Consider the following 13,583-nt stretch of genomic DNA (forward strand, 5'->3'; position numbering starts at 1 on the left):
GCTGTCTTCACAGCTTTTGATAATTATTACCACCTTTAAGAATCGAAGATGAAAAGAAAAAAATGCTTTATACAAGTCATTTCTAAGTTATTTTCACAGTGAGGAGACAGATAAATGTCTCCCTAAAAGCAATGTAACTCACTTATCCCAACAATTTATACTCAGTGGATTTACCCATAAAGGAGTGATTCTGTGTTATTACTGTAGCAGCAAAACCATAATTATAATCCATACCAATTTTAGTTAATATTTATCAGCTTTGTGGCACTATATTTTTATATTAAAAATTATCTGAACCAGGGGCACCTGGGTCGCTCGGTTGGTTGGACGACCAACTTCGGTTCAGGTCATGATCTTGCAGTTCATAGGTTCAAGCCCCATATCCGGCTCCGTGCTGACAGCTCAGAGCTCAAAGCCTGGAGCCTGCTTCAGATTCTGTGTCTACCTCTCTCTCTGCCCCTCCCCTTCTCACGCTCTGTCTCTCTCTCTCTCTCTCAAGAATAAATAAATGTTAAAAAAAATTAAAAAATTAAAAAACTGAAAATTACAATTAAAAAGAAATTTATCTGAACCATATTTATTTAAAATTGTACCCTAATCTACTAATACATGACACACAGAAAAGGCAACACTGATTATAAAAAATAGCAGAAAGGCTAAAATCTTAATAAAAAGTATTTTAAAACCTGTTGAAATAAAAATAAAAAAGAAATAATTAGAAACCAAAAGCTTTCAGAGATGACCTTAAGGTCTTTGACAAATTAATTATTCCACACTCTCTTCTTCCCTCTGAATAATAAGAGGACATAGTTTAGAGAAGTGTGTTTAATAATGAATGGATTCATTAATATTAAAATTTGTTTTCTGAAGTGGAAACAGCACTATGTAAATAAGATTGGGGATATCTGAGATTATGTATTTTCTTAATATTTCTTAATATTTACTGTGACTTTCCACTAACTATCTATGACCGCAGAGTTGAAATGAATAGCCATGTCCACCCAAAGATTATCAAGTTTACAATTGTTACTTCATAAAACCATGGGAAAAGTCTTCAAAGGGTAAACAAAACAAAAAAATCTAGGTACAAACTGAACTATCACTACAATTTCACCAATACAGAATATTAACAGAAAATTAAAAAAAAAAAAAAAAAAAAAACTTACCAGATGGAGACATATATTCTGCATTTGCCCTACAAACCACTTTGACAGGCAGGTTACACATTTGCAAAAAGGCCTGCAAGTCAATACAAGTATAATTAGCCTAGTGAAAGTAGATATGTATTTGAACAAAACTTTTTATTTATTTTCTAAACTTAAGCAAAAGCTCATAGAGTAACACTTCACTGGAAAAAAATGAATCAATTTAAAGTAAAATACTTGTCCGAACAAAATCAAATGTCATTTCAGTGCTAAAAAAAATCAAGGACTTAGACACCAGTAAATGTATGTATGACAGAGCGTTTATACACACTTTAAAAAATGTAAATTATCCACACTTATTTTATTCCATTAGGTTATATAAGTCAGCAATACTATATATTGGTTTAACCTTCTTTAATAGATGACTATAAAGTCCAAATTTTACAAGGTATTGCTTAATTCCACTATTCTTTACAGGATCTTCATCTTTGTCTTAGAGGAAAATTCTCAAAATGTTATTTTTGTTACTTCCAAGTTCTCTCTTATATACTCAGTGTTCTAATGTGTAGCTTTATGCTTACCAATTCACTTTTTAAAGACATAAGTTGTTGGTTTTCACTTTGTTTATAGTAACAAAAATTTCACAAGCAACTTAAATGTCTAACAATAAAGAACAGGTAAATTATTTACGGTGAATCCAAATCATGTAATGTTATGCAATGACCTTTTAAAAATCATGAATTGTATCTTCACACGAGGCTGCATGAAATAAGTTTATTTCCCAGTCTTCCTTACAGCTGGATGTGACCAATGTCTAAATTCTGACCAATGGGACTTAAAGTTCTGGGCAACGGCTGGGAAGTTTCTTCAAAAATAATGGATATGACCTCTCCTCTTTTTTTCCTTCCTGCTCACTGGAATATGAAAAGGATGTCTACAGCCACAGCTGTCAAACCCAACCATGAAGCAGAAGCTGAGAGAAGATGGCAGAGCAACAAGGGGAAAGATGCCTAGTTCCTTGGTAATCACCGAAGCTAGATTACCTGTGTTCATAAGAAACAGAAATAAACTTCTATCTTTTCAAGTCTCTACTATTTTGGGTCTTCTGTAACTCCTAGCCAAACCTAATTCTAACTAATGCACCAACAATTACTGTGTCTAGCTTTAAACCCCACCTCAACCAACCAAAAGCTGATTCTGTGTAAGTGCACACTGTCATCTAAATACCATAACCTGTGCTTCCAATTTATAATAGTGAACTACTTGACTGACCCACAGGTATAGACTAGGATCAAAATTATGTGGAAGGCTTATTAAAACACAAATTGTTCAGAACGGAAGAATTAGAGACAGTAAGTATCAACAGCTCTTTCAACAAGAATGGATGAGAAGGAAAGGAAGAAGGGGATTAGAAGGGTCTTCCTTCTATTAATATGTAGTGGTACTCGATGAGGGAGAAAGGTTGAGCTTGAAAAAAAAAAGACAGCAAAAACACACTGAAATGATAAGAAACAGGGAGAACAACAGGCATACAAGATCCATGAGAAGGTAAAAAGGGATGTAAGAGCACAGGTAGAGGGATCTGGTTATTTGTCAGAAAACAGGACAGTTTGCTACTCCAATGCAAGGGGTGGTCAGTGTCAGTGGTAACTGCAAGATGGTGAGCAAGAAGGACAAGAAAATGCGAATGCTCACATCCTGTGAAATGGGAGAAGAAATCATCTGCTGAGAATGAAGGCATAAGGGGATTGAGGCCTTCAAAGAAGAACAAAAAGAATCTGAAACATTATCTTAACATTATCTTCTCAAATGTTTGGATAATATTCCCCTGTTAACAATTACAATACTCTAAAAATAGTAAATATGGTACATTTTGCTAAACTAAATGTATAGTGGTAACTGTACTAATCTTTATTCCAAAAAGCTATATTTCACCAAAAAAATTAAGCAAAATGGTAATGTTCTGCAATCAAAGCCATGTTTCCAGTCCTGTGAATTTTTAACTTTTTTACTTTTTTTTTTTTTTTAATGTTTGTTTATTTTTGAGACAGAGAGAGACAGAGCATGAACAGGGGAGGGTCAGAGATAGAGGGAGACACAAAATCTGAAACAGGCTCCGGGCTCCGAGCTGTCAGCACAGAGCCCGACGCAGGGCTCGAACTCACGGACCGCGAGATCATGACCTGAGCCGAGGTCGGACGCTCAACCGACTGAGCCACCCAGGCGCCCCTACTTTTTTACTTGAAAAAAAGGCCAGCAATTTAGCAATGCTCAATTCACCACAGACCTCAATTGATGACATAATTCTAGTTAGCCAAAGATTAATTTTACAACATTTACTATAATTAACCTTCATCCTTCATTCAAAAGAAATTTTATAAATTAACTGGCAGTTTATAAGGAAGTCTGATGTCACAAACAGAACATTTTATCCAAATATTAAAAATGCAAACCAGAACATTACCATAACTGTCTTTGAGAATATAAAAACTTTAAATCCAAACCAAGCTTTGATCCAAACAATATTTCTCCTTTATCTTGTAGGATGGAAGAAAATTTCTGAGAGGTCCCAAAATAGAATTTTCAATTTTCGCTTTCACTTTCAATCTCCTTCTTAGGTTGGAATGATACACCAACCTAAAACACATTTTATTTTCAATTCTGAAATTGCAGTCTGCATATTTTTATTCCCATGTGAATCCAAAGAAAAATGTAGTTTTAATTATAATAAGGAAATTAGGGTGACTCAGCTAACTCCTATTCCTCCGCTGGACACTTTATTCCAAACTAATTCAAGTGATTAATAATATAAAATAATCTGCACCAATGGGCGCCTGGGTGGCTTGGTCAGTTGGGCGTCTGACTTCGGCTCAGGTCATGATCTCACGGTCTGTGAGTTCGAGCCCTGCGTCGGGCTCTGTGCTGACAGCTCAGAGCCTGGAGCCTGTTTCAGATTCTGTGTCTCCCTCTCTCTCTGCCCCTCCCCTGTTCATGCTCTGTCTCTCTCTGTCTCAAAAATAAATAAACGTTAAAAAAAAAATTTTTTTTAAATAATCTGCACCAAAAACTTAGCACATACTATCAGAATAATGTTCAATAACTGTGCTGTCCAATATGGTAGCCACCAGTCACCTGTGGCTATTTAACTTAAATTTAAATTAATTAAAATTCAATAAAATTTTTAATTCAGTTCCCCAGTCACACTAGCCACATTTCAAGTGCCCTATAGCCACATGTGGCTAATGGCTACCATATTTATTAGTATGAACATTTACATCATTGCAGGAAGTTCTATTAGACAATACAGATCTACAGCAATGGTAATCAGTGCACAGAAGACATCTTAGCAAGACAGGCTAACATCATCTGAAAGTGATCAGGCTAAATATTATAAAAACAATCTGCACAATATGAGAGTGCTCATAGACTCTGCAATTGATCAATCAACTTTTGATGACAGTGACGCATTAAGCACCACAATATTTTCAATTAAAAAAAAAAACTAAACTAAATAGGGTTTATTCTGAGCAACTCCAACTGATAAAATGATGAGATAAATTTATTAACATGTGAAAACTAAGAATTTAAGAATGAATAAATTAAAACTACAGCCAACAAATATATTTTCTTTGAATGGTAAGGAATTTTTTTTTAATTTTTTTTTAATGTTTATTATTAGTGAGAGAGAGACACAGAGCATGAGCAGGGGAGGGATATAGAGAGGGGGGGAGAACAGAATCTGAAGTAGGCTCCAGGCTCTGAGCTGTCAGCACAGAGCCTGACGCAGGGCTCAAACTCACAAACTGCGAGATCATGACCTGAGCCGAAGTCAGTCGCCTAACCAACAGAGCCACCCAGGCGCCCCGAATGGTAAGGGATTTTTTTAACACACACACACATACACACACAGAACCCAGTACCTGACTTCTAAACTCTGAAATTTAATAAGCTTGATGTAGTTTCAACATATTAAATAAATTAAATTCATAACATCAAAAAAATTCATTGAAGCAATGTTGATACATTTTATTTCCTAAAAAATATAAAAAGTAATACCAAATCATGGATAACTAAACATAAAGAACTGAAGTTACACATTTATCTCTGTAATCCTCCAAAAATCTACCAAAATAACAGTGAAGAAATAGAAAACTGATAAACCCAGAAAGACACAAAGAAGGGGAGAGGAGACCAAAGCAGACCAGGAATATCTGCCCATTTTTGTCAGATGGAAAGCGGACTTAGGGCAGAGGAAGCTGAAACCCAAGAGCATGCAGAGGAAAAAAATCAATGTGTCCACATCACAGAAACTAGGCAGATTCCACAACTGGAGGCACCACGTACCACAGAGGGTGGAGGTGAGGTAAAGGACTAAAAATAAGAGTGGCTGAAAGTGTGTATGAGTATCACACAACTAGTCCACCCCCAACCTGGTAGGAGACAGAGGTCCATTCTCTGAAGAAACCCAACCAGACAGACTCCTGACTCAAGGCTCAAGCAGCACAGCAGGGCGGAACTGGGTGGGTTGGGGCTGTTACATGGAAAAGAGGAACATGAAGGCAGAGTGTACACACCGACCAAAGAGACCCACAGCACCCCCTCTCCCCTCTCAGCTCTCTCACGCTGGTAACGAATTGAAGTACCTCCAAGATAAGAGAGGTAACTATAGAAAAGCCCTACAAATGCTGATATGATAGTAGGGGTGGGAGAGGTTGGGAGAGCCGCCAACAAAAATGGCAGCTCACTGTGCAATCAGTCTACAGTGAAGTCCACACGTCAAAAAGTCCCTCATCTCCCCATCAGCTTTTTAGTCTCTCACTCTTAAATATAAATTGTTAGGACAGATCAATAGATACTTGAGGAAAGCCTCGAACATAAAATACAGAGCCAAAAGAAGCCACAAAAAAGGAACTGACAGGAAACAAAAAATACAGAGAAGACAACTTCAAAGAAAAATTATAATGGTTAATATTTATTTAGCACTTACTAGGTACCAGGTACTTGCATAAGAGCTTTGTCCGAGCGGTAGGTACAACAAATATGCCTCTTTTAATATGGGAACACACAAACATATAAAGAGGTTAAGGGATCTGAATAAGCATACGGAAAGGAAGAAAGGAAAGGAAGGAGGAAAGGAGGGAGAGAAGAAGGGAGAGAAAGAAAGGAAAGGAAAGGGGAAAAAAGGAAAAAGAAAAGTGAACTGAGCAGATAAATGACGATGACATTCAGTGTCTCAAAGAGCAACTCTGAAAGCTCGATGGTAATACAAGGCTTCAAAAAATCTTGTCAGCCTAAAATTCTACATGCGGCCAAGGTATTAATGAAATGTGAAGACAGAATAAAAACAGTACCACATAAGCAATGTCTTTACATTTTTATTGCCCACGTATCCTTTCTCAGGAAGCCAATGAAGAATGTGCTGTACAATAAAAATAATAAACCAAGGAAAAAAAAAAAGAATACAGGATCCAGAGAATATGGGGATCCAACATAAAAGCAAAAAGAATTCCCTAGATGATGATGAATAGCAGTCATAAGAAAACAGCCCTGCAGCCAACAGAGGAAGGAACTGTTCCAATTAAAGCAGAAGGAACAGGAGTTTCCAAGGTAGTATTTCTGAGAGAAAAGACAAAAAGGATCTGATGTATTTGGCCACTGTGAGGGGGAGTAGTATAGATCAGTCAGAGTTTAAGAGAGAAAACTACTCAAATGAATTAAATAAAACAATTATTAACCCAAGGGGAGGAAAATCATAGAGAAAGAGTATGTTCATAGTACACTGAGCCACTCAATTGAGATCAACACTTATATTCTAATTATAATGTAAACACTGAATATTAATTTAATCCAAAAAGTGAAAACACTATTGGGAAGATGGAGGAGAAGGAGGTGAGTTGTAAGAGGGGAATTTCAAAATTTTTAAATGAAGTAGTAACATAAGCATCTTACTTAAAAATACAGAAGTAAATACCTGGCAAAATAATACAGCTAAAAGAAATGAAAGTAGTTATCTCTGGATATCCAGATTTGGGATAGGAAAAGGATAGGACAGTGGACTGTTTTTATTTGTGACAAGCCTCTCATATATTACTTACTGGTGGGAGTGTAAATTAATCCAACCACCTTGAAAATGTTTGGTCATTTCTACTAAGCACATGACTACCCTATCAGCCAACAATTCCATTCCCAGAAATATATCAAAAAGAAACAAGGCATATAGCCACTAACATACACATATACAAAAATGCTCTTAAGCAGCTTGATCCTAAGAATCAAATACGGGGAGCAGCTCAAACGTCTATTAATATTAGTAGCAAACTTGAATCTAAAATTCCTAACTCCAGAGTTGCTGAGTGGCTCAATCAGTTCAGTGTTACACATCTGACTTCAGCTCAGCTCTTGGTCTCATGGTTCACGAGTTAGAGCTCTGCATCGGACTGTTTGCTATCAGCACAGAGCCTGCTTAGGATCCTCTGTCCCCCTCTCTCTGCCCCACCCCCTCTCTCAAAACTAAACATTAAAAATAAATAAATAAAATACAATTCCTAACTCTAAGCTAAAAAGGGTATACAATGTCACCAATTGCTATTATGAGAAAGGAAAAAATATACGAGGATTATATATTTTTCTTAACTCTGAATTCTTTACAAAGAGCATTCACTGAGAACTTTTAAATCAGAGAAATTCCAGAAACAGTCCCAGAAGATGATACCTACAATACTCCATAAAGATTCTAAATTCTATGTCTTCAATTATTACCTCTGAATCATATCTTCTGGGAACCATGGCTCAGATCTTTTTGCAAAAACTGGTCTTGAAGAATAAAATTTATTTGCATATAAGTGAAAGTGAAGCCAAAAGTATAGAGAACAAAAAAAATCTGTTATCAGTCAAGTAGACCATTACAAATACCTTAAATCCTAGATTCAAAAGTTGTTATTGTTAATAATAATGCCATTGCTTTGATTAGATTATAAGCCTAACAGTTTAAATGTTGGGAAAACCTTTTCAAATGTTGTACATAACAGAGTATCAGGAATACAGACAGGGATCCCATTACAGTAATCTTTCAGTAACATGGTGACAAGCTTCTGATTCTTCTCACTTCTCATTTCAGATTCCTCTGTCTTCTAAAACTAGCGTTTACTCTTGTAATTCCCAGTTATATGCCAGATAATGATTATCAGCTCAATAAATAAATGAACAAACATGAAAATCTCAACAATACATCAAATCACAAAATGAAGACTAAAGAAGTCTAAAACTCAGTAAATCTTCTAGTTTTCCTCCTATGTGAATTTTTTTGATGTAGCAACAGAAACTCCTGATAATAAAAACATTTTTTAAAAGTATGCTTAGTCATAACATAAAATTTATATTTAACCACTAGCTGGAATATGAATCAATGCAGTTTTCTTGAAGGGTAGCTTAGCAACATCTATGAAAATCCTAAATGTACATATCCTCTGACCCCACAATTGTATTGTTAGAAATCTATCATATGGACATATATGCCTAAAATCATGTAAGATATATGTTAGGATATTCATGCCTAATCCCTATTTATAGTATAATTATACTATATTTATAATATTTATACTTATAATAATAGCCTAATACCCACCAATAAGAGACTGATTCAGTAAACTGCGGTGAATCCATCAATGGAATATTTGTAGTCTTCAAAAAAGAATGGTGCCCCAAAACCTATAAAAAACCTGTAAAACTCAGGGCAACGGAGTGGCTCAGTCAGTTAAGCATCTGACTTTGGCTGGGGTTTGATCTCATAGTGGGCTCAAGCGCCATGTCAGGTTCTGTGCTGACAGCTCAGAGCATGGAGCCTGCTTCAGATTCTGTGTCCCTCTCTCTCTGCTCCTCCCCCGACTCCTGCACACTCTCACTCGCGCTCTCTCTCTCAAAAATAAACATTAAAAATTTTTTAAAAAGAACTTCTCAAACTCAACACCCAAAAAAAAACAAATAAACCAGTGAAGAAATGAATAGATATTTTTCTAAAGAAGACATCCAGACAGCTGACAAACACATGAGAAGATGCTCAACATCACTCATCATCAGGGAAGTACCAATCAAAACCATGATGAGATACCACTTCACACCTGTCAGAATGGCTAAAATTAACACAGGAAACAACAGATGTTTGGAAGGATACAGAGAAAAGGGAACCCTCTTACACTGTTGGTGGGAATGCAAACTGGTGCAGCCATTCTGGAAAACAGTGTGGGAGTTCCTCAAAAAGGAACATTACTCAGCCATCAAAAAGAATGAAATCTTGCCATTTGCAACAATGTGGATGGAGCTAGACTGCATTATGCTACGCAAAATAAGTCAGAGAAAGGCAAATACCATATGATTTTACTCATATGTGCAATTTAAGAAACAAAGCAAATGAACATACAGAAAGGGAAAAACAAAAAGAAAGGAAAGCAAACCATCAGATACTCTTATGGAGAACAAACTGAGGATTGATGGAGGGAGGTGGGTGGGGGGTGGGCTATCATAACAAGAAGGACACTTGTTATGATGAGCACTGAATGTTATAAGTAAGTGATGAATCATTAAATTCTACTCCTGAAACTAATATTACACTATATGTTACCTGACTAGAATTTAAATAAAAATTTGAGGAAAAAAAAAGAATAGAGTTGCTCCTCAACCCAACTTCTTATACTACACTCCAAAAGACATTTCTCATCTGGAATCTTCTGTATGGCTACTGAATGACATGAGACAACATATACCAAATGCAAAATTGCTTTCTGTGTTATTTTTCTTCTAAGGGGCCAGGGTAAAACATTAAAACACAGCTCAATAAGGCCTACAAAAGGCTAATTTATTTGGTCCAATGCATAGCTTCCTGTGAACTAACTTGATAGAAAGACACAATTCTAAATATCTAGAAGAATGAGTGGAAAACATTTATGCATTCATCCCCATATTCAATACATATTTACTGAGCAGCTACTATATATCACAACTGTTCTAGGCACTGAGAACAGAACAGGGACCTTAAAGTCTCGGCCTTCACTGAGTTTACATTCTAATGGAGAGAGATGATATGCAAAAAAAAATGAAAATATGTATGGTGATTCCTGCTACTTAGAAATACAAAGCAGTATGAAGGTATTGCTATTATAAGTAGAGTGGTCAGATGAGGGCTCACCAATAAAGTAACATTTGGGCATAAACCTGAAGAAAGTTAGGGAGCCAGCCATGTTCAAAGGCACTAAAACAGTCTTATGCTTCTACTGGTGTGTCTGAGGGACAAGACCAGTCCGACAATGCAGATTAAGGAAGTGAGTGGTAACAGGGAACATCAGAGACAACCAGGAGATCATGTAGGACTTACAGATACTTGTAAGGATTCTGACTTTTACTTTGCATGAGAAGAACAATTACAAGAAGGTGCTCAGCTGAAAACTGCTGGAATCTAACGTTTTAAAAGATTATAAGCAGTTATACAGAGATTAGATTGTAGACAGTAGAAGCATAGAAGCAGAAGCACTAGTTAGAAGGATTCTGGGGGCGCCTGGGTGGCTCAGTCGGTTGGGCATCCGACTTCGGCTCAGGTCATGATCTCACGGTTCATGGGTTCAAGCCCCGCATTGGTGCCCCTGCCCAGGTCATACTCTGTCTCTCTCTCTCAAAATAAATAAATAAATAAATAAATAAATAAACAAACAAACAAACAAACAAACAAACATTAAAAAAAAGAAGAAGGATTCCGCAGTAATCTAGGCAAGAAATGGTGGTGGCCTGGATTAAGACAGGAGTGCTAGGGGGGACAAGAAGTCGGATTCTGGCTACATTTTTAAACTAGGGCCAAAAGGGTTTGGTGACAACTGGATGTGGATATGGGAAAAAGAGGACTCCAAAGATGGCCCAAACTTTCTGACATAAACAACTACAACAATGGAAATGCCATTTACCAAAATAGGAAAAAGTGCAGGATGAGAAGGTCTTGGTGGGAGAAGGGAGACTTAGGAGTCTTTAGATGGACTGCTCTAACATCACTTCCTTGTCAAACTTTCCTGACAGGCAATGACTAGGAAACAACTCTATTCTCTTTTCAAAGACCTGGTCACGAAGGCAGTTATATGCTTTGAAACCAGATAAGCAGATTCTCCTGAAATGTTGAGAAGCCCAACCTCAAAGGCCACCCACGCCCTTTTCTTTTGTGGACAGAGGTGACAGAAGTACCTACAAATCAGTATAATCTTTGTCAACACTTTCCTGCAAGGATGGTAATACTGAGGTGTTAAGAAACGGGTAGAGCTATAGTTATTTATGCAGAATAAAAACACAACCAGGGATAGTTTTTACCTTTGATCTCTTCTGTTCCCTGCATCTATAGCCCACCAAGTTTAAAAAGTGAAAAGTCAATACCCAAAGTATAAAAAGAACGGACACAAGTCAACACCAAAAACTCCAAATAATCGGATTAAAAAGTGAGCAGAGGACCTGAATAGAAATCCTTCCAAAGAAGACATACAGATGACCAACAGACACATGAAAAGATGCTCAACGTCAGAGAAATGTATATCAAAACCACAATGAGATTTATCACCTTTACACCTGTCAGAATGGTTACTATCAAAAAGACAAGAAATAAAAAGCACTGGTAGGGATGTGGAGAAAAAGGAACCCTCATGCACTATTGGTAGGAATGAAAATTGGTGCAACCACTATGAAAAACAGCATAGAGATTCCGATCCAGTCATTCCATTACTGAATATTTACCCAAAGAAGGCAAAAACACGAACTCAGAAGATATAGGTATACCTATGTTCACTGCAGCATTATTTATAGTAGCCAAGATATGAAAGCAACCCAAGTATCTGTCGATGGATGAAGAAGATGTAGTGTTTGTATACACACACACACCATGGAATATTACTCAGCCATAAAAAGGAATGAGATCACTTACATGTGGACTCTAAAACACAAAACAAATGAACAAACAAAAAACCAAAGATTCCCACAAATACAGAGAACAAATTGACAGTTGGCAGACGGGAGGAGAGGAGGGGGATGGGTGAAGGAGAGTGGGAGATACAGGCTTGCAGTTATGGGATGAAAAAGTCACAGGGACAAAAGGTATAACACAGCATTATATGGTGCTGTACCTTATGGAGAATTACGAGCCTTCGGGAGATTTAAATTAAGTACACAGGTCGTATAATTAATATAAGGTAAGCAGAATAATATTAATGAGAAAATCCAACAAAACAAAACATTTCAAAAATTATGCATACCTAGTTTAACTCTTTGTTCCCAAAGAAATATACTAAAAATATCTCAGAAAGGATCTGGAAGGGCAAACTTAATGAAATTAAATTTGAAGCTGAAAAAAATCATCAATTTCTTTTACAGAAATAAATATGATGCTATCTGACAGGAGAAGGAAAACAGAATCTGCAATATTAAGAAACCTGAAATATCAAACATCTTTTAATTGCATTAGGTTAACAACAACAAAAAACAAACAAAACAAAAGGGCAAATAAAAATATTCAGTTCATAAAACTATGAGAAGGGAAACACAGCTAGCCAACAACAGGCCTGCCCTGGCTACTACATTTGCACAGGGAGGACGCTGCCTCATTGACATTCTGTCCTACCATCATTTAGAGGAAGGTGACTTTCTGTTGCTGACTCATACACCATACCAATGACTGGGTGACCATTAGCACATTCCCACTCCTTAATTGTCACTGGTTAAGTGCCTAGCATAACCTAATGGATCCTAACAGAGTACAGACTTAAGAAGCATACTGTTTGAGAAGACTAGAATGCCTTTTGAAAAATGAAAATCCTCTGCATCAATTTTAAGAATCAGTATAGACAGAACAGTAAGACTTAACAAAGCAGATGCCTCCCAGCGAGCCATCTCTGGGCAGGATCTGACTGTTAGAGAAAGGTCCTTTACCTGATAAGCTTTCTTCTTCTTTTTTTTTTTTTTTTAATTTTTTTATGCTTATTTATATTTGAGAGAGACAGTATACGAGACGGGGAGGGGCAGAGAGAGAGACAGAGACAAGAATGTGAAGCAGGCTCCAGGCTCTGAGCTGTTAGCACAGAGCCTGAAATGGGGCTCAAACTCACAAGCCGTGGGATCATGACCTGAGCCGAAGTCGGACGCTCAACAGACTGAGCCACCCAGGCACCCCAAAAAGTACTTTTTTAAAAAATAAGATGAAGAGTAAATATATGATTTCTGGTTTATAGTACATACCTTATATAAAATCTTTTAAACAAGGCAAAAACAACTGAATAAAGATGTTTTGATATTGACATAAACACTTACTTTATGAATAATTTTTCAAAGTCCACACATTGACAAAACTGATAAATTATTGATAACAGGCCTCCCCTCCAGACTGTAAGCTCTATTAGCACACACTGACCATGTCTGTCTTGT

The 13,583-nt window shown here is 36.7% G+C and overlaps 1 protein-coding gene across 1 annotated transcript in view; it reads right to left on the reverse strand.

The window, feature by feature from the left end:
• The window catches only part of MTX2 (metaxin 2), a 65,357-nt gene that overhangs the window by 18,632 nt on the left and 33,142 nt on the right, over window positions 1–13,583 (reverse strand). The window contains exon 4 of the mRNA XM_019460399.2: window positions 1,167–1,239. Within this exon, the coding sequence (XP_019315944.1) occupies window positions 1,167–1,239 (73 nt within the window). The remainder of the gene's footprint in view (window positions 1–1,166; window positions 1,240–13,583) is intronic.

The sequence above is a fragment of the Panthera pardus genome, unplaced genomic scaffold (assembly GCF_024362965.1).
Source record: "Panthera pardus isolate Hobbes unplaced genomic scaffold, ASM2436296v1 HiC_scaffold_10, whole genome shotgun sequence".
NCBI lineage: Eukaryota > Metazoa > Chordata > Mammalia > Carnivora > Felidae > Panthera > Panthera pardus.